At 44.7% G+C, this 22,166-nt stretch overlaps 1 protein-coding gene across 5 annotated transcripts in view; it reads right to left on the bottom strand.

Moving 5' to 3' along the window:
* Positions 1-22,166, bottom strand: part of PRDM10 (PR/SET domain 10) — a 77,811-nt gene that overhangs the window by 37,536 nt on the left and 18,109 nt on the right. For 3 of the 5 annotated variants that reach the window (XM_048512776.1, XM_048512774.1, XM_048512777.1), the window contains exons 2-4: positions 17,631-17,814; positions 16,096-16,260; positions 13,231-13,290 (exon numbers count right to left, since the gene is read on the bottom strand). In XM_048512776.1, coding sequence (XP_048368733.1) covers positions 13,231-13,290; positions 16,096-16,260; positions 17,631-17,723 — 318 coding nt within the window. In that variant the 5' untranslated portion in view covers positions 17,724-17,814. The remainder of the gene's footprint in view (positions 1-13,230; positions 13,291-16,095; positions 16,261-17,630; positions 17,815-22,166) is intronic. The other 2 variants (XM_048512778.1, XM_048512779.1) reach the window with 2 other exon arrangements.

The following is a 22,166-nucleotide window of genomic DNA, read 5'->3' as shown; positions in this document are numbered from 1 at the left end:
TCCAAGGCAACAGGAACGCAGGTAACTATCATGCCTCTCACTCCTTCCACAGATCCCTTTGCTTGCCCGCATCCTCCACCGACCATGGAAAGCAATACTCCAGTGCTATCCCATTGAAGGCTGGGCCGAAGGGTGTGCAGTGGAAGTGAAGACACAGAGGAGGATCCTGAAGCCTCTCCCACTGTTGTGGACATGGAGTGTTGAGGGCACTGCTGGTTTTGGCTCTTGAAAATCTAAGCCCAGGGTGTTCAGCTTGCATCACATCTGCTTTACTAGCCATACCATGTGTGAAACTTGGCAGGAAGGCGCAGAGGCATATCTGTGAAAATACTACTTGCTAGATCTAACATCACAGCCGGTGACTTGTGCAATCACAAAGACAATACAACCCTGGCTAAGGTGTGTGAATATACGTTGTGTGTGGGGTGGGTGGGGGGGTGGGGTGGCTTTATACTCAAGGGTCTTCCCTGATATGCAGCAAAATATGACTTTGCAGATTAACAGAGAGAGACTCTCAAAACGACATGTTAAGGCCAGAGCATGCTCTGGTAGGCACGAAATATTGAGAGCAATTAAAAGTCCATTAAGGGGGTGGGCAGGCAAAATGAGATGGGAAAATTAGCCTGCTTCCCCCTTGGATTTACAGAAACCTGGGCGAGGAGGTTTGGGGAATGATAAGGAGAAATTTCCCAATTGTTTTTTTCCCCTCTAAAATTCCTTATGGGTCTCTCAGGTTTCCTCTAATGCCAGACATCATGAGTGAGTGTTTATCATGAAGGCAATCCAAAGGTCTACCTGCAGTCTGGCTGGGATTTCTGTAGGCAGAAAAGTCTCACTTTGTCAATTTAAAAATCCCTCTCCTTTAAAATTGCCTGATTAGGACTGAGTACACTCATTGCTCTTGCAATACTGAGAATTACTGGAAGTCTGTTAAGGGGAGGGTGATCAAAAAGACATAGGCGAACTGGTTCACATACACACACCCTTGATATCTTGGAAGGGGGCAGTATAATCCTCCCTCCCACATTGCGGGGGTTAGGGCTGTTGCCCCCTCCCCATGATGTGCAAAACTGTGTTAAATTTCCCACGCTTCCATTCCAAGTCCTGCTCCTGGGGTGGAGCTCTTCCTCCTTTCCTCCCTCTGCCCCTTCCTTCCCCTTTAAGGCCCCCATCGGCAGCCCTGCTGCCTTCTCGGCCTCATCCCTGCCCTGGATCTCCAGGTAAGTGTGGCTCCGGGGTTCTCTTGGGCAGCAACTTTCCACCCACGATCTGGAAAGCCACCAAGTAAATAGTTGTGATATGGGAGGAGGAGGACAGTATTTTATTTATTTAAAACATGTCTATGCTGCCTTTCCACCCAAATAGGGTCCTCAAGGCAGCGAGCATCGAAACATTAAAACAACATGTGAAACATTTATACAAATTGATAAAAACATACAAACACAACACAATTGAGAAGGAAGACCAATGAGAGTGACCAGTGAGTGGGGTGGAAGGGAAAATTCCCCAGCCCCTTATCACCCTTACTATTTGTCACAGGCCCTGAGCCAGAACAATGGACTCTGACCTGAAGAACCGGGTTTGATTCCCCACTCTTCCGCCCGAACCCTGCTGGGTGACCTTGGGCTAGTCAGTTCTCTCAGAACTCTCTCAGCCCTCACAGAGGCAGGCAATAGCAAACTCCCTTTGAACATCTCGTGCCTTGAAAACCCTACGGGGTCACCATGAGTCTTGATGGCCCTTTCCGCCACCCCACTAAGCTTGTACATCAGACTCTCTATGATAAAGATAACCAGGAAGGTCAGTTAACTGTTGTCAAATTTGTGTCTGGAGAGCTCAGCCGTGCGCTCAAGAGACTGGCTCTGGTAGATCAGTTCCGCTAGCAGATGCTCCAATGGCAGAAGGAGCCTCCCACAACACAAGTTGTAAGGGTGGCCGTAGACAAGCGTTTCCCGCTCCTTTTTGGTTCTCCCATCTAAGTGAGAACATATAGTGGCTCGCCCGTGATTAAGTCTTGTGAAAATATTTAACACCGCAAACCTACTACCGAAATTATTAATAAAAGGAGTTCTACGCCAAGAGGCACAAAAACGTCGAGCCTTCAAATCCTCAGAAAGACACTTGGCAGCTCACCCCCCCCCCCTTTCTTCTTCCAACGTCAAGTTGCCACCCTGGGTCTCCATTTTCTGCTTTAATTAGTTTGACATTAACATGTGCCCTGAAAATGATCCAGCCTATAATTTTCTCACTCCATGAAAGCGAGGGAAAACAATACTCAATGCACTGCAAACACAGGGTTCAGCAAGGAACAAGCTAATTAAAGCCTAAAACCCTAATAACAAAAGGCAACCACATAATCACCATAGGGCAACGGGTGCTCTAATTTTAAAGAACACTGCATTTTATTCTTGACACAGAGAAGAGTTAAATGTCCTTAGAGCACAGCAGATGAGGCAGAAGTCAGTATAACAAGGGGGGAAAAACCCTGCCTTAAGATAGTTCTCAAAAAATATCATCAAAAAGTAATCTTGAAGTATGAATCTTTAGCTAGGTTTTATATAAGGGCTCAAGGGGATCCATAGACATCACTGGCCACAACTAGAGCCAATGTGGTGTAATGGTTAAGAGCAGATGGATTCTAATCTGGAGAACCGGTTTTTATTCCCCACTCCTCCACCTGAGTGGCAGAGGCTTATCTGGTGAACCAGATGTGTTTCTGCATTCCTACACTCCTGCTGGGTGACTTTGGGCTAGTCACAGTTCTTCTGAACTCTCTCAGCCCCACCTACCTCACAAGGTGTCTGTTGTGGGGAAAGGAAGGGAAAGGAGCTTGTAAGTCACCTTGAGTCTCCTTACAGGAGAGAAAGGTGGGGTATAAATCCAAACTCTTCTTCTATGTACAACCTGCATCTTTTAAAAAATCTGGATAGTTGGTTGAGATACCTCACCAAAGACTCCCGAATAAACATATCAATCATATGTTCTTATGACTAGTTCCTTGAAAGTCAGTTTGTGCACCATTGCAGGTCTTTCTCTGGGATGAACAGCCACAGGAGAGGGCCAGTATGTTCCAATGCATATTAAACTTTGCAGAGAATAATGACAAGGCTGAGAAACACTCCATGTGATCTGATTGTGCAGCCTTAGAATATGTCCCAGAATCTTCTGCAAAGAGGAGTTCCACAACAGACGTTCCTTAGCTGACGAGGTTACTGAAGTTTGAAAACTACTTGCCAAGACCATTACAATTATCTGAAATTACATCAGAGCGTACCATTGGTTGGTACTCACTCTCGTTGACTCTCTCTCTCTCTCTCTCTCTCTCTCTCTCTCTGTGTGTGTGTGTGTAGTGCTGTCAAGTCACCGCTGACTTATTACGATAACTCCAGTAATAGGCTCTCAAGGCAGTGGAGAAGCAGAGGTGAATGGCTGTTGCCTTCTTCGGCAGAGTCTTCTTCGATGGTCTCCCATCCAAGCACCGGCACTGCTTAGCATCTGAGATCTGACAAGAGCAGGCTATATCATGCCACCTCTTCTCCCCTCCTTGACTGTAATAGAATACAAATCAAGGAAATTACCCATCTCCCCTGAAATAATGGAATACTGCAGGTAACTGTCATGAATCTTCCCGTCCCCTGCCTTGTGAATCATTGTCAGCGGGGAGGCTGAAATGAAGGAAGTGCTGAAAGGCAAAATGATGCCCGGCTCCACAGGCAGTTGCTGAATTGATGCAGCAGTGCTGCGGAGCGCAGGAAAGCCTTGGAATTCACACTCTGAGCAACAAGCACAAGATCAGGGATCTACAACCCACAGACACTCTTTTGAGTGCAGTGACAGTCAGATTTACATGGCTGCAATGAGTGCTGCATGCCTGGCCTTGCATGAGATGTTTTAAAACATAGACCCCGAAAGGTGTTTGAATGAATAGAGATGGAATCTCAGTCATTATTAAAATGAAGCTCCGTGATGTCATACTGGGACACGAGCTTCCTGTTCCATTTGAAAAACTGAGGTTGCTTTTCTTTCTGCCATACAAATATATTGGAGCTGCCTGTGTGCTCTTGTAAATCCACAAATACTTATATGTGAATCACAACCTTCGATCCTCTACCCCTGGCATGTAAGAGGGCCCTTTGAGAAAAGGGAAGACTTGGCTAGAAACAACTTCACCTCAGTACCCTACCTCCAAGACCAACATACCCAAACGTTCCTCCCCCACAACTCCTACATTGGGGAGACATAATACCCCTCATTAAGTCTGATTTGGCCTAAAATGAAGGATGGAGTGGCATATTGGTTAGAATGTCAGACTAGGACCTGGGGATAGCTATGCTCAAAGTTTCTGTTGTATCATGGAAGCCCACCAGGAGACTGTCATCCTATCACAGACTCTCAGCCCAACCTACCTTCATAAGGTTGTTGTTGGGCGGGGAGTAAGTGGAGGAGGGGAAAACAATATTAGAAGAAGAAGAAGAAGAAGAAGAAGAAGAAGAAGAAGAAGAAGAAGAAGAAGAAGAAGAAGAAGAAGAAGAAGATGATGATGATGATGATGATGATGATGATGATTTTGGATTTATACCTCACCTTTCTCTCCTGTAAGGAGACTCAAGGTGACTGACAAGCTTCTCTCCCTTCCTCTCCCCACAACAGACACCTTGTGAGGTAGGTGGGGCTGAGAGAGTTCAGAAGAACTGTGACTAGCCCAAGGTCACCAAGCAGGAATGCAGGAGTGCAGAAACACATCTGGTTCACCAGAGAAGCCTCTGCCACTCAGAGGAGTGGGATCAAACCCGGTTCTCCAGATTAGAAGAACTGTGACTAGCCCAAGGTCACCAAGCAGGAATGCAGGAGTGCAGAAACACATCTGGTTCACCAGATAAGCCTCTGAGGTGGTGAGAGGAGAATCAAACCCGGTTCTTCAAATTAGAATCCACCCAAAGTGAGATGTGAATTAAAATATAAACAAAGATGTCAAATTTAGTCTAAAAAGATGCCAACCTTCATCCTAGAGGAAAGCTACTCTCACTGCTTAACAGCTGGAAACTTACTGCAAAGGACACATTTAGCATTTCACACAAGCAAGTCCAGAACACTTTGGAATGTCTTTGTTCTTCCCCCTGTCAAATTTTATTTACCTGTCCAGTCTCTGCGATAGCTTTAAACTCATTCTAAAAGGCTGTAAGGAATAAGGTGTTCACAGCCAAAGAAAAGCTAAGCAAGAAGGAACAGATTGCTTTCCCCTTACCCCCAGACAGACACCCGCAAAAGAATTATTAGCAAATTGCAAAACTCCATGCTTGCTGGCAGAGAAGAATGAGTACAAAATTCACCACTGCAGGGTATCAGAACACCTTCTGCATCCAAGAAAAAAAGGCACTCCTTGCGTGCTCTTGTTTGTCCCCCTTACAGATGTCAGAAGCAATAAAGAGAAAAGCACACAAAGGCTTTGGAACAGCTAAGATTCCAGAGGTCTTTCTAAAAGCAACAGGGACCTTGCTTATTATTTTAGCAGCTATAGCGGTTTGGGGATGTCTCAGAGGAAGAGGATTTTTGGAACACCTGCAGAGACGGCAGCTGTTCTAATAAAATTATAATCACCCACAGACAGGAAAGCTTTCCTGGATATATCTGGTTTATCAATGGTAATTATGTCCAGGCTTAGTTTTTGTTAAGTGGGCTAGGGATATCAAGATGCCACACTGGCATGTGGGTGTTTGGTTTCTTAGTACCAATGTATGTATGGCGCACTTGCCTGAAATATACTTTGCTTGCAGTGCAAACAGGTGGATTTGGGTTTGAGGCCAAAACGCAGCTTTACTGCAGGAACAGCATATTTGAGATAGGCAAAAATAAAGTGCATTTGTTTATTGAGACCTAATGAAAAGGGACCAGTGGGCAGAGTGGGCTGCAAAGTTAGCCTTTGCACATTACTGGCCACCCTTAATCCATACCATTCCAGAGTAGAACTAGTCGCATAGTGGTTGAGAGCAGGTGCACACTAATCTGGAGGAACTGGGTTTGATTTCCCCGCTCTGACGCTTGAGCTGTGGAGGCTTATCTGCGGAATTCAGATTGGCCTGTGCACTCCAACACACGTCAGCTGAGGGACCTTGGGCTAGTCACAGTTCTTCTGAGCTCTTTCAGCCCCATCTACCACACAGGATGTTTGTTGTGAGGGGGAAATAGAAAGAAGTTTGTAAGCCACCTTGAGTCTCCTTACAGGAGAGAAATGGGGGATATAAATCCAACTCTTCTTCTTCTTCTTCTTCTTCTTCTTCTTCTTCTTCTTCATCTTCTCCTCCTCCTCCTCCTCCTCAATGTCACAAAAATGCCATCATATTCTTATTCTTTGAGGACTGCCATCATGGACTCCAACTCACATTTTCCCACACTTTGAAGGGACAGTTTTCAGCTGACGAATCGTATTGATTTCTATGCTTAGGCAGCCTTGGCTCTCCCTTCTTATTAAGGTTCCACATTATATTGGTTTTTTTTACAAGGTCCGGGTGTGCTGGGGACAGGCAGAGATCGTTCTTCTGCTTATGCTGTTTCACAAAGCACTGTGTGCACTATTGGTATTATTATAGAAATACTGCTGACAACAAGCTCAGCCCTGTGAAATTTGTTTTTGCATTTGACTTTCATTCACCCCTTTTTATTCTAAGTGTAATACTGTTGATCTTGAATTCGTTTTTTAATTTATAAGTAGGGGACCTGGGAGTAATTGCTTATCAAGAAGGAGAAACAGGTGGGAAAGGTATACATTAATGTATACAAAGGCTAAAATTTAGAGCATATTAATTGCATTTGCAATAAGAGTTACTGCTTGCCTTTGTTTCTCTCTGAGAGCCAGCGTGGTGTCATGGTTAAACTGTTGGAGTAGAATCTGGGAAATCCAGGATCAGATGCCCACTTGTGCCATGAAAGCTTGCTGGGTGACCTTGGGACAGTCACACACTCTCTGCCTAACCTACCTCGCAGAGTTGTTGTGAGGATAAAACAGAGAGGAGAGGATAATGATGAAAACAGCTTTGGGTCCCCATTGGGGTGAACGGACAGATGCAAGTAAAGAAAAAGCAAGGAAGTTCAGAGAAATAAACCATGGGGTTAAATAAAAATGTGTATGAACCCAACTTGTGCTGGGCATTTCTACACACCTGGCTGCTCTCTTTCCTCCTCACGTGGAGCATGAAGAAAACAGTGTGGCACTTACCGGTAACCATCATTCATCAAGTGAGACTCATGCGAGACTGCACAGAGATTACAATGATGAAGGAATGGTTGTCTAAGGCTAACTTTTGCTACCCATGATGTATGAATGCTAGTGTGCCCCTAAAATAGACTTGAGGTGCAATCCTACGCATGTTTATCAAGAAGCAGTTGCTTCTTGGGGAAAGATGTATAGGATTGTGCTGCAATTCTTCTACTGAAAGAATGCAAGTGAACCTACAATATTGTCTTATATCAGCGATGGCGAACCTTTTTGAGACCAAGTGCCCAAATTTCAACCCAAAACCCACTTATTTATCGCAAAGTGCCAACACGGCAATTTAACCTGAATGCTGAGGTTTTAGTTTAGAAAAAACGCGCATTATTTGGGAGTAAGCTTGGTGGTAGTCGGTGGCTTTGCTTTGAAGCAATCATGCAACGCTTCCAACGGGTGAATCACGACCCCAGAAGAGTTTAGAAGCAAGCCCCATTGCCAGCAACCGAGCTTACTCCCTGGTAAAGGATTGCGCTTAAGTTCTTCCCATGAAAATCAGTGGGGTTTAATAGCACTTAACAGGGTTACCTACACGGCGTTCCCAGAAGCCCAGGCCAGCCTAGATGTGTGTGTGTGTGTGGGGGGGGGGTGATTTTCCGCCCCCCCCCCCCACGAGACGAACTCTGTGCACGTGTGCCCACAGAGAGGGCCCGTGCCATAGGTTCGCCACCACTGTCTTATATTCTCAAACCATGGGCTTGCCAATGGCCCCTTCCGCACATGCAGAATAATGTACTTTCAATCCAGTTTCAATGCACTTTGCAGCTGGATTTTACTGTGCAGAATAGCAAAATCCACTTGGCAAACAATTGTGAAAGAGGACTGAAAGTGCATTATTCTGTATGTGTGGAAGGGACCTAAGTTATGCTTCTTGTCTGCTCTCCAAGGCCTCAGATAGAGGTCTTTCACGTTGCCCCACTACCTGATCCTTCTTGGATGGAGATACCAGGGATTGAAGCTGAGCCTTTCGGAAAGGAAACCCAAATACTCCACTGCTGTGCTCAGCCCAATCCTGGCTTGTTGGGGGAAAACAAGATCTGTTTCAGTTGTGCTCCTGCATTCATATATCATGGACCACCACAGTTAATCAGATATCTGAATGCAGCCTTAGTGTTTTTCAACAATATGTGTTTCTCACCTTTTTGAAATATTTCCCATAAACTTATAACAATACCTAAAACTTCTAAATACACAAACCTTTTCAACCATAACACAGCAGGCAGAGGTCACTAATAATTCACATGGCTTTTTGTTTTCACTTTTCTTCTTGAAAAACATCAATCACAGTTTTCAGGTTGTTGTTTCGTTCTTCCGGTTCTTTTGTTTGCCTTTTTAGTATTTCAGTCAAAGCAGATTCAAATTTGAAGCAATCCTTCCTGATATTTGTCTCAATAAACTCTGTCACGCTGCAGTCTTCTTATTTCTGCTCAATGAACACAGATCTGCTTAGCATGCTTTTAAAATCTTTGGAGTTGTCTTTGCCTTGATAAAGCTGATTTCTTTGCAAACTTTCCCTTGCTCCGCTTTGTCCTTGTTATAAAGGGGGGGGGGGTTTCCCACAAATGCCCCCCTTCTTATTTTTGATGTGTTCCCATCTTTTGTACAGGTGCTCAGTGCATGTTGCTCTGATTTGGATGGTCCAAGCTAGCTGATCTCATCAGAGCTCAGAATCTGACCAGGGTTAGCCTGGATGGGTGATCACCAGGAAGTCCAAGGCCTCTACAAAGAGGCAGGCAATGACAAACCATTTCTGTCTCTTACCTGGAAAACCCTGTGGCAACTTGACAGCACTTTCTACCACCACTCTGGACATATTCTTTGCCTTGATCTGGATGCAGACTATCCCATCTTGCCAGATCTCAGAAGCTAAGAAAGGTCAGGCCAAGTTAGTACTTGGATGGAAGGCCACCTATAGGAAGTCCAGGATAGCTACACAGAAGCAGGCAATGGCCAATGAGTGTCTCTTGCCTTGAAAACTCTGCAGGACCATCACAAGTTAGATGCAATTTGATGGCAATTTAGGCACAAAGATGCATCTTAACCAAACTTAAATCTCTCAGCAAACTTTCAAACATTCCCTGTCTGTTTCAGAAACAAGATTCTCCCCTCGCGCTGTCTGGTTTCTTTCTTTTACCTCTTTTATCTTCATAGCATTCATCTCTGGATGGTCATTAATATCTGCTGACTTCATTGGAATTGATCACCGCTCCCCCTTATCGACATCTTTGCTCTCCCCACCCGCCTTTCCTCAGTTACGGAAACAGTTCGTCCTCATACTTTCCTACTTGTGGACTTCTCCCAGCCATCTTTTTATTCTATGTCTCAGAAGCTCTCTTGCTTATTATAGGAATCCTCTATACCTTTTGGGGGTTTCGCTTCGTTTTGCAAGAGGGAGACATTATGAAAGTCCTGGTTTGGATCTAAGATCCCACTACGCATGGGGAAGACACTGCTGATTGACCCGGAGAAGTCTGCAGTCACCATGTCTCCCCCAAAACTGCTCCACTGAGTCAGAGCAGTTTCCTAGAGACCAGAGGAGGCCACACAAAAGAGGGGAGGCTAGTGAACCCTCAATGCAGGTGCAATTCTTTCCCCCTTGTGTAGGAGGATCTTTCGAACTGAGACACTCAACATTATGGTCTCTCTTCTCATATCTTTGTCAGTCTGTTCATTACAAGCTGTAGCCATCGGTAACAAGAATTTGATCAAATACTATTTTCTTTCCTTTTCGTTTTGATCAAATAATATTTCCTTTCCTTTTCTGTGTTCCCACTCATTTTTTAGAGATCTGTGAACTCCCTTTCATGCTTTGCAATTACTTGTCAACATCTCCCAGATCTTCATTTCACTGAGTGTATTCTATTCTCTTTCTAAGCTGCAAGCCAGGTTGTTTTTGTTTCCTTTAACACCAACAATATTTTTCCTTGCCAGATTTCTGCTTTATCACATTTCTCCCTTTACACCTACCTACTATTAATTTAGTGGTGGTTAATCATTGCTATTGTCCCAAACTGGGGACCTCAGACAGAACCTTCTACCTACCAGTGTCTGTCTGTCTTTCTTTCTTGGTATGATCCCCCCCCCTCCATTCTTCCTTGTGGACTGTCAATGCTCTTAAACTGCTTCACTCCATTCCCCCCAGCCCATCTCATTTATCTGTCAAGCCTTCGCACAAAATTTATGATAGCTGCGAATGGTCTGCGGCAGTTTTTCAAATGCACACACCTGTCAGAGCGACCTACAGCATCCCAGTCTTTGCTTCTCTCTTTGCCCAAACTCCCCTGGCCATCTGTCCCCTTTGCATGTCCTCAAATTCCCCTTCTCTCCTTCTAAGACTTTCAACTTCATTCATTCTGTTGCAAATGTTTGCAGAAGTGCATAGGCACATGCCCAGTTTTCTCGACACATCCTCTGAATTCCCTCTTTTTTTAAAAAAAACAACAGACATTTTCTCTTTAGGCAACATTAATCAACAACATTCTAACATTCTCATATTAACTATAATTCCTGGCTTTGTGGCACAGAATAAGTGCTACGCTCATGTTCAGCTCAGCTACTCACCCCCCACACAGACGCGTATCGGGGGAAATGGCATCTGGGGACAACACCTGTTCCAGGTGCTTCCCCTATGCTTGGGAGGCAGGGCTTAGGGGGTGGAGGCACCTCAGATGGGCACCGCAGCGGCAGCAGGCCGGCAGCGCCCCCGAGTCCCACCCTCAAGGACCTGGGGAGGAAGGAGGCGACTTGCACCCCCTGCTGTTGCGCCTGGGGCCATTTGACCCACCTGTCCCCCTGGGTGGTATGCCACTGCGCCCACACCTCTGAAGAATATCGAGAATAAAAAGAATGTTGACTTGGTGCATCTTCTGTTCATCGTAGCCCCTTCCCAATGGCTGTGTCTCCTGTCTCTGAACACTCTCAACTTTTCCAAGAGCTAAAAGTCAAGGGAAGCAAGGAGTCATGCTAAGGAGGAGGAAAGATGCTGCCGGCCAGTGGACTTTTTATCCCTGCTCATCCCAATCAGCTGATCTCTCCTAGCAGGACGGGAGCAGAAGAGATTATCTGAGCCAGATTAGAGGTAAAAAGCCAGCCCAGAAGCAGCTTCTCTTTTCCACTTATCTCCATAGTTTTATTTCCACTCCACAGCTATCTTTATACATTCTTATGTCTCTCTCTTTATCCATAACACAGCTCAAGATGGAATACAGGGGTCTCCAGGAGTCTCCTATCGAGGCAAGATCCGGACCATCTCAGCTTCAGCAAATTTGCACATGTGTGGAACTGTCTTATTGTGAATCAGACCACCTCAAGGTTGGTCTTGTCTATCTGGCTGGCAGTGGCTCTTCAAAGGTATTTCATGTCACCTTTACGTGGCCTTTTTCTGAATGGAGATGCCTGGGATTGAACCAGGGACCTCCTGCATGCAAAGCAGATGCTTTACCACTATACCACTCCAGTGGCATAGCTGCTTCTCGCGTGCTTTCAGTGGTATAACTGCTTATCACGTGCCTTCAGACCATACTACATGTTCCTCTGAGGCAAATCTCTCCAGCTTCCATTGACTGTTCGGAGGAAAGCTTCTCAGCAATCATTATTTGGCCACTATTCATACCTGGAGTGTAATCTAGTCAAGCTCTCAAGCACCCGGCAATGAATTAGGAGAAATCGCATGCCAAAGCACCTACGTCTTCTGCCAAATTGCAGCTGAGAAGCTATTACAATGACGGTTTCTTTAACTTGAAACGGAAAGTTTTCATCTTACTTTGTAAAGGCAACAAAACGGGTATCGCTCAGTGTTACTGCCTTCTACACTGTGGTTCAGGATAAAAAGGATCTCAAGTCTTGCCAGCTTAATTGGCCAGTTTCCAACAGAGATGAAATGAGAAATTAGTAGTTCTGAAGTAGATGATGTTTTTTTGGCTTCTTCCAGTCCTCGCATCCCCATCCCTCAATTTTATGCTGTTGCTAGTCGACGTCACATTAGTGAGCACATGAAGCAGAAAACCAGGACTCAATGCATCAGCCATGGCAGCAAGTAATTGGCATTTTTAGCTTTTACAGATGTATTCCATAGCAAAACTCAAACATGTCAGTACAAAGAAGGAAACACCTTTCTCTCCTAAATTGTATGGAAATGTAAATAAAATGATTATGTGGGTTTTTAAAAAAACAATTTAAGAAGGGGACACACAGAGATAACCTTTCCAAAAGAGCAGAAATCTGAGTCCAGCAATGCCATTAAAGGGATGTATCACTGCTCTTCTGTTGGCTTTCACTGACCAGGAGAACAGTCCTTAACTCAGGTTTCTCTATGATTATAAGACCATGGCTGGAGACAGCCAATCATTTTCTCTTCCCAGAAGGTCAACTATGGTAACTGAGAGCCACAAGTGCGTACCATGTGCAAACTGAGGGGCTTTTTTCAGTCCCATTGTCATCTCTGGTCAAATGGGTGTAAGCAGGTTGCTGTAGTGTTTCAACGTCTACACAGACTGCTTGATTAGGCAATAACCAGTGGTGGGATTCAGCAGGTTCGCACCACTTCAGCAGAACCAGTTGTTAAAATGGTGCTTGTAAACAACCAGTTGTTAAATTATTTGAATCCCACCACCGGAACTGGTTGTTAAATTATTTGAATCCCACTACTGGCAATAACCGAATAAAAGAAGAGAGAATGGGTGACAATAGCTTTTTTACACTATCTTCAGCACTGTGAGAAAGCGTACAGTCTGAGGGTACAATGGAATCAAATGTGGAGTATGGCAACTGCATCTCCTTGAGAGAAAGAGCTAGATTTGAGTCTGGCAAAGGAAGTTTTCGCTCTCAAAAGTTGATTCCTCGTAATCTTGTTGGTCTTTCAAGTGCTACCAGACTGGAACCTGGCTCTTCTACTACAGACCAACATGGCTACACACCTGAATCAGAGAAAAGTAAAATCAGGATCGAAGGAAACAGTTGGGACTTACCTGCTGCGTAGCTGCATCCTGCTGGACGTAAGTCACTTGGGATGGGTCTGTAAACAGAGTCTGAACAACAACAACAACAACAACAAAAATTGCTTACTTGTACTTCACAGCAACAGAATAGTTTCACTACTAGGGGAACTGACCAAGGACAAAGAGCTGGTTTTTATTCTATCAGAGCATAAGAATCAATCTGTTGGATTGAACTAATGGTCTGTCCAGTTTGGCTTTTTGTTTGACACAACGGACAACTCTGGAAGGCAAAGAAAAGGGCATGGAGACTGGAGACGGACTAGGATGGCTAAATGTTCAGAAATGATGATGATAAAGAAGAAGAGTTTGGATTTATACCCCACCTTTCTCTCCTATAAGGAGACTCAAGGTGGCTTACAAACTTCTTTCCCTTCCTCTCCCCACAACAGACACCTTGTAAGGTAGGTGGGACTGAGAGAGTTCTGAAGAACTGTGACTAGCCCAAGGTCACCCAGCAGGAATGTAGAAGTGTGGAAATCCATCTGGTTCACCAGAGAAGCCTCTGCCACTCAGAGGAGTGGAATCAAACCCGGTTCTCCAGATTAGAATCCACCTGCTCTTAACAACTGCACTGCGCTGGAATCAGGAATGCCATTTGATGTGGGACAAGAGCAGAAAGGTACTGCTTTTATGCCCTACTTGTGGGCTTGTGGAAACATCTATCTAAGTCAGGGGTAGGGAACCTTTAACACTCAAAGAGCCATTTGGACCCGTTTTCCACGGGAAAAGAAAATACTTGGAGCCGCAAATAATTTTTGACATTTAAAATAAAGATAACACTATATATATATATAGGGGTTTTTTTACCTTTTACTCCACTCATTCTGAGAAGCGCATGGATGCGCTCCCCCTGCTGCCTGCAGGGTGGGCAAGGATGAAGCCGGCGGCTCGGCCTTGCCGGATGCCGGGAAACGCCCACCCCCGGTCCAACGGGCGGGCGAGAGGGGAAGCCCGCGATGCGGCCCAGCCGACTGTGGGCAGTTGGTGCGCCCACCCTGCTGCCTGCAGGGCAGGCAAGGATGGGGCTGGCGGCTCAGCTCGTGGAGCCACAGTGCAAGGGCAGAAGAGCCGCATGCAGCTCTCGAGCCGCAGGTTCCCTACCCCTGATCTAAGTGAATGTAGGAAACAAGATGCTGAATCAGCTGGACCTTTGCTCTGATCCAACAAAGTTCCTCTTATGCTCACAATGCTCATTATCTTGGCTAAATGCAATGAAATAATCCGCAGAATGAATCCCAACACCACACCTGAGTATATGTTTAACAGAAATGTTCTTATAGCTTTAACATCAACATTCTAAGAGGCCACCTATAAATTGTGGGTAAATGATTTCACGCTTGCATAGCTTCCTAACATCTAGAAAAGGCACACACTGAATAGAACCTACAGTCCGTTTTATTATTCAAAGGCCAGCACACACAATTAAAACAGCACTTCACATTCTTGACCGAAATGATTATGAAATAGCTAGAAATGCACACATCGCTTCCTAGGCTCTGTTGATTGTTTGCATTTTCATCAAAATCTGAAAGCAAAGTGCTACGTAGCCATTTAGTGGGAAGAACCATGAAAAGCATGCATTGTAATGTATACAAACATTTAGAAGTAGAAATGGGCAGAGTAATATCCTAAAAACTGTAACTGTATTATTTTTAGAAAGTAGGCTAAGATTACTAACACAAGCACAATTGATCTAGAACAGGGTTTTTCAAATTACATTTCCTAGAAAGGTATCAGGAATTCTGTATTGGGAAGAGCAGCAAAGGCAGTTGAGCTTCTCTGAAAGACAGTTTGACCAACGCTACTAATTTTTCCCAGCCATGTGTAAGCCCAGGAGAGTATCTCCAGCTCACACTTTCAATCCACTTGAGACCAAATCTTGCATGTGCTGTGTGTACACTAACGACACACCTTAGATCACACTCCAAAATTATTATTGTTCCATCTTGCTGGCCTCCCAATGTCCAACATGCCCATAAACTGTGTGCCCCCCCCAGTTTGTCCTTTCCTTCTCCCCATTCCTTAACAGATGTCCTAGGGAGGGGACCGTGCCAAGATGGGCGATGACACATATATTGTAGGCTTGGGATGTTGTTTATTGCTCGCCATCTGTGGAGTTTAGGCTCAGATTTAAGCATTAGTTTTACTGTAAAGCGTCGTTGTATTATTTATTGCGTTAACGTGTGTGCAAGCCGCCCTTAAACTGACTTCAATTGAGAAGGGCGCGGTATAAATTTAAGCAAACAAACAAATAAATAAAATCCTTGGTCAACATACCAAGATTCTACAGAAAATGCTTAAAGGTGACTTGGAAGAAAAACTGTGGAGTGAATTGCTCCCTGAAGGCAGAACTTTTGAAGACCACAGTTCTGCATCAGTGGCATTGACAACTTAAGGGTTAGCTCAACGGCAGTAAGTTTCCATGACCTAATTATTAGTGGACACCTAAACTTCACTGCGGAATCAAGGAGCTAGGAAAGAATTAATTAGGAAATCCTTTGCTTTGTGTAACACAGCAATGGCTGAAATCCTCCAATGATTACCAATGGAGTTTTTTTAAAGGGAGGTGGGATGGGGAGGGGCCAAACAAATGCAATTATTCTATTTCCACAGAAGCAAAATGGACAGGGCTTCAGTGCTTAATAGCCTCCCAGCAGCTTTTGATTACAACATCTGCACTCTCATCTAGGATGAAGAGTCCCAATTCCCACTTTGCCAATGGCAAGATGATTAAGCGCAGCTGAGAGCTATTAGCAGCTGGCCCTGGTCCAGAAGGAAATCAGTTCTCTCTGTGACCAGCAGTAGGCAGAATCAGCAGTGCGGGGTGCCACTTGCCTGGGTGGCTTCCACAGGATGGATGTAAACCAGCGTGTGCTCTGAGGTATCCACTGAGGTGTAAGAGGTGCCGTCGGCCGTGTAGACCACCTGTTGCGAAGGGCGGTCCTGGTCATCACTGTACACAATCTGGGCCACTGTTCCACCTTCTGGGACAAAGTGAACCTGGGGGAGAGGCATCAAGGGGATATATCAGAGTGTGCAGAACATCCTTCACAAAAGCACATCTGTAAAAACGGTGCCAACATACATGCTCAACTCGTACAGAAAAGAGCAAGGAAATAACCAGATATCCTTGAATGGAAATATCCAACTTTAGACACCACTTTTATTTTAAAAAACCTCAGCATCGGAAACAAACCACCAACCACTCTAAAAGCCATTTCTGTGTGATTGGAGAATATTGTCTATAACCACTGGTCATCAGAATGGAAGCCAGTTAACTAACTGGATCCAAATATTCTTGTTAGTGTCCTACTGAGATCAAATAATTCCATCTCGTTTCCTGTGAAGAAGAAGAAGAGTTGGATTTATATTTCCCCCCCACAGCAATCCTGTGACATAGGTTAGTCTGAATGTGAAACTAGCCCATGGTCAACCAACGAGCTTCCATGGCAGAGTGGGGATTCACACCTGGCTCTCCCAGATCCTAATCTGACACTCCGACCACTACTTTCTTATATGATAGGATCTGATTTAGACAGTCTCAGTGCAATGGGCAGTAGATTCCCTTCTATTCTATGAGTCTATGTGAGTCAACTAACTCTACCAAAACTTTTTGCTTCTGGACTTTTGCAACCCTAAAACAACTTTACAGTATTTGTGTCTGTGCTGTCAAATTGCAACAATCTTACAGTGACCCCAGCTTTCAAGGCGAGTGAGAAACAGAGGTGATTTGCCATTGGCTTTTCTCTGCAGAGCCTTCTTTGGTGGTCCCCCATCCAAATATCAAATCTGCCTAGCTTTCAAGATCTGATGAGATTGGATTATATACCATACTGTTCCACACCCCTCTAACTTTACAGTACCAACACATGTTCAGGGAAGTTTACATATAGTACACACACCTTACAATTGGCTATGGTAAGATTTTTTTTGGCAAAGTTTCTAGTATAAAATCATAGAATCATAGAGTTGGAAGAGACCACAAGGGCCATCAAGTCCAACCCCTTGCCATGCAGGAACACACAATCAAAGCACTCTCGACATATGTTCATCCAGCCTCTGTTAAAAAACCTCCAAAGAAGGAGACTCCACCACTCTCCAAGGCAGTGAATTCTACTGTCAAACAGCCCTGACAGTCCAGAAGCTCTTCCTAATGTTTAGGTGGAATCTCTTTTCCTGCACCTTGAATCCATTACTCCGTGTCCTAGTCTCTGAGACAGCAGAAAACAAGCTTGCTCCCATTTAGCCAATGTAAGGTCGTACAATAACAATCCTTTCAACATGTGCTAGTGCAGGCAAGCTCTTGAGTTCTTGCCACACATGAACTCTGCAAAAATTAACAGTTAGAGAACCCATTAGCCACTAGTCACCTGAGCAGTGTTCTGTTCCTGCTCAGCTGATTCAGACCACACCTGTGCAGATTCTTCTTTCAAGTCCATGTCATCCCTGCTGTGGGCCTCCATGGTGTGAAAACTAAATCATTGGGACTGCGTTTGGCTGAATAGAGTCATCCATCTGCTACGTCTCTAGACAAGAGAATCTTCTGTACCATGGCTACAGAGAAAGACAGAAGACAAGAGGGGGGAAAGACAAGATGTCAACGAGCTCGATAGAGTCACTTAAAGGGCCTGAAGATTCACTACTTAACATGGGACAAAATCAATAGAAACAAACAATCCAGTTCTCAGGGCTCAGTAATGTTTGAGAATAGAGTTATACAGAGCAGGAACTGGCTCAGCTTCCAATGAGTTCAGTAAACACCCAGTCTGGGTCGTGGTAGACAGCAAGGGCCACACCAGAAACCACAGGCAACAAAGACAGCAGGCAGGGTTTCCACAAATACCAAGGGCAGAAATTCTTCTGGGGAAACTGTAATTACAAATTAACTTTGTTGGCTGTAGAGATCAGATCAAAACTCAAGCTGAAATTCTTATTTGTCTCCTCTCGTCTGGCGGAAGGGGTGTTGCAACTATCAGTCCGATTTGTAACTAATGCAAACGATGCTGCAGAGGGTGACCATGAAACTAAGTCTCCCCAATGATTGTTGTGGAAGAAAGCTGAATTCTGCTGAAATAGATGGAGGGTTAATCATATCCATGGCATTTCATGCACAGTTCTTTGGCGTGCTAAATATGGAATCCGTTTGCATTGCCTTTGGCTTTTTCCTTAAATTGAAATAAAGGAAGGGAAATACAGCCTACGTTATCATTATAGTTTTACAAATATTACTCTAATACAAAAGAATTCCTATATTAAGCTTTGAATATAACATTTAACCTACACTTAATTTGTCTTTTCCCTGAAAGGGTTCAGTTCAGGTGTACATTGCTCTTAGGATATAACATTAACATTCTTAACCTTTGCAGCATTCTATATACCCATGAGAGCTTATGAATAAGACAGAAGCAAAAACAGATGGAACCATTTGTCTGTGTCTTGCTCCCTTCCCCAAGAAATCTAGCATAAAGTATTGTGGATAAACAACTCTCCATTGCCCCCTCTTCCAAATCAAACTGAACTCCCAGAAATGGGAAAAGTTGGTTTTTATGGAAACTCGGCTGACCATACCGACTTTTATGTTGGCCAGCAGGGGGTGCTCCACAGCAAGAATGCCTGCAGTTTGTTCAAGGGCCAGATGGGATAGGGAACCACTGATAGGTTTGTTCAGGCCATATAAGCTACTCTACCTTATTGTACCACTGTAGCTTTGGCCAATTATCCCAATCATTATTCCATCTAAATGATGATGCTTTAAAAGCATCCGTGCAAGCCGATTCTAACACAACATTTTGAACCCATGCTGTGACATTCGGACGGCCCGCTTCTTCATAATGTGCTCATTGGATGACTTTTTAAAACTAAGCAATCCCCGCCCGAAGTTTTATTGGTCCGAGGCCTGCACACCAGGAAATCTCCGATTCCCAAATGACTTGTTTTTAATTTTCTAGTTCAACATTGAACCAGCCCCTCTGATCAGGGCTTTTCCTCCTACTCCCACGTGCGCAGTCCCTCTGGGCAGCTGAAACGCTGAGGCAGAATTAAAAACGAAGCTTAGGTTCCAATTTATGTAAGCTCAGGAATCTTGACAAATTGCTTCCTCAGACGGCTTTATTCACCCCTTGCGATTTTAACAGGAGCGCCTCGATGCGCCGCCACCGGGACTCTCAGAAGTGTAATTTACAGCTCCAGTGATTGGCTAAGACAGTCATTCAGCACCTTTCCAGTCCTCCGTCTCCAGCGTCATTATTAAATCACAGACTTAGGAATTAGTGCAAGACCGGAGCCAGTTGATTTTCAGCAAGTCCAATTATCTTTATTTTATACTGACCGGCTGCCTTAGCTGATCTAATAGCACAACCTTGCCAAGGGTCCAAAAGAAGCAAGGCAGCCAAAGGCTCCTCGCTGACTCTTTCACCCCACTTGAATATTGAATCCAAATTTTTGCAGATATAATTTATGCCCGAAAGACAGCATTTAATTTGTGAATTATGGAGAGGATTTTTAAAACAAAACAAAACAAGGCCTTTCCCTGCCATTCAACTTTCTAGCCTTGAGCTGTTCTGCAGGCTTGGAGCTGGCTCATCATTCTACAGGTCTTTCGCAGAAGGCGCCGATCAATAATGCAGGAAAGGCGAAGCATAATGTCTCTCCCTGGAACAGCAGAAGAATCAACGCTACATCAGTGTCCGAAAACAAGACAAGCTACAGATTTCTTTACATTATTGTGCCGTATATAATGTTATGGATGCCTGAAGCTGCCTCCCTTTCTGTACCTCGGGCTCAACAAACCGTCTCAGCTTGCCAAACCAATTCTTTACTTCATTTTAAAAGAAAGGGACACTTAAGAGGGAAGAAACCCGACTAGATGAAGTTCAAGGAACCCGCTGCGTCGGTTAATAAGAATCATCCGTTACAGTTTATGGCGCTGAAGTACTGTGGGAAGGAATTATGGAGACTCCCCCAAAATAATGAACATCTGGCAAATCCACATGCGCCACAAGAAACCCACGGCTATCAATTGCAGCATGTTGAAATTACAAGAGAAAAGAAAGTTAAAACAAAACCTCCATGACTATCCCTGTGGCCAAGATTCAAAAAGTGCCTTTAAGTGTGCCAAGGCCTCCTATATACCCCTTGAGATCTCTTTTTTTAAACAAATCATTCTTTGGTCAGCAAGTCATTGTGCCAAACCGCAAACCGCTTTTGAATCCCCTTGAGTTTCAAAAGCCATTTTCTTTGCCAAATACGAAGCTGAGAAACAGCTCCTTTGGGCATATGGAACTCGCTCTGTGTGGGTTTTTCGGATTACACCGCATAATAATGAAAGAAGAAAAATCAGTGCATACGACGGTCCATGATGGTTACTAGTAATAACAACTACAATTTTTTCAGTGACTAAGTTGAGGGGGGGTACAGTAGAGTTACGTGAGCAACTTCTGAGTGGAGTGTTATGCTGAAGGTCACCAGCAGGGTATTCATCAGGGCGGTCGTGGAGTTGAATCGAGAATTTGGACAGCCAGGCCCAGCCCACGTCTCTTCCTGAATTACTCTGCCGTGCCACAGCACTATTGTTGCCGATAGATGGGCGGCGACACCGAGGCCCAACGGGGCCCCATCAAGTCTTGGAAAGCTACTGACTACAGCCTGACTCCTAACTGAGCAAACTGCCGTTCATGCTCAAATGGAGCTGCCTGCTGAACCTCCTGCCAAACCATCCGACTGCCTTCAAGCCTGACAGTGTTCAAACAAGCCTTTGCTGGAGAAGCAGCAGCATCATAAAAGACTGTCTACTGCACTCTGTTCCCATTAGCCGGCACACAAGTCACCGGTACCCAGCATTTTGTTCCAGGAACGGAATTCAGAATCGGTCGTCTTAAGAGTCTGCATAATTTTTCTTTAAGTGTGCAGAATTGACCACATTGAAAAGAAGCTTGAAAGTGTTATCAGCACCCGAGGAAAAGCTCAAGTTCTGGCGAAAGGTTGTGGATGGCTTTTCTTGAGCAGGGGTAAAAGTCCAGAGCAAAAGTGCGATATATGAAGCTACCTTTTACTGAATTGGGTAGAGATGGCAACACCCAGCTGGGACTGGAGGAGCCCCTGGAATTGCAGCTCATCTCCAGATGACAAAGGTCGAATCCCCACTACCGTCTTAGCCAGGTTTCAGAACACAAACAAACGGTCGTTTGTGTACTGAAACCTGGCTAAGACGGTAGTGGGGATTCGACCGGGGAGGTCGTCCCTCATATCTGGTTAGTTTGTGTTCTGAAACCTGGCTAAGACGGTAGTGGGGATTCGACCAAAGACTCCAGTTCTGCTGGAGAAAATGGATGTTCTGGAAGGGAGACTCTGCGGCATTCTACCCCACTGAGGTCCCTGCCCTCCCCAGGCTCCACCCCCTGAATCTCTAGGAGTTTCTCAACCTGGATCTAGACACCCTATCCGCCAAAGCCCCGCCAGTGGTCGGTATCTGCTCAGATTGGCAATTGCTCTCTGCCTCAGGCACAGCAAACGCTTATCCTAATATCTCCTACTTGAGATTTCTAATGGGAGATGATGGGGCTTGAACTGAGGACCTGGCTTAATTTGCATTAATCTTTTGCATAATTTGCATGCAAACTGGTTTAATTTGCATGATCTTTTTGAGGTTCTTACGTCTGGCTTCCCTGGGCATATTATCCAAGTCACCAGCACAGTACCTGAAACTTCCTTTGCACACACCATTTTCATACCATGATGATGGCTGCATAGAGCTCACCTTTTACCTCACAGGTAGATAGCAAAATGTGGCTTATTTTGAGCTAGATTCAACTCTAGTAGCATCTTAGAGACCAACAAGGTTTTGGAAAAAGAAGCTTTCGAGAGTCAAATGCAGTCAGATACAGGTTGCCTTCATTTCTTGTACTTGA

This window comes from Sphaerodactylus townsendi, linkage group LG12, assembly GCF_021028975.2.
Source record: "Sphaerodactylus townsendi isolate TG3544 linkage group LG12, MPM_Stown_v2.3, whole genome shotgun sequence".
Classification (NCBI taxonomy): Eukaryota; Metazoa; Chordata; class Lepidosauria; order Squamata; family Sphaerodactylidae; genus Sphaerodactylus; species Sphaerodactylus townsendi.
Note: the sequence above shows the minus strand (reverse complement) of the source record. Positions and strands in the feature narration are given on the sequence as shown.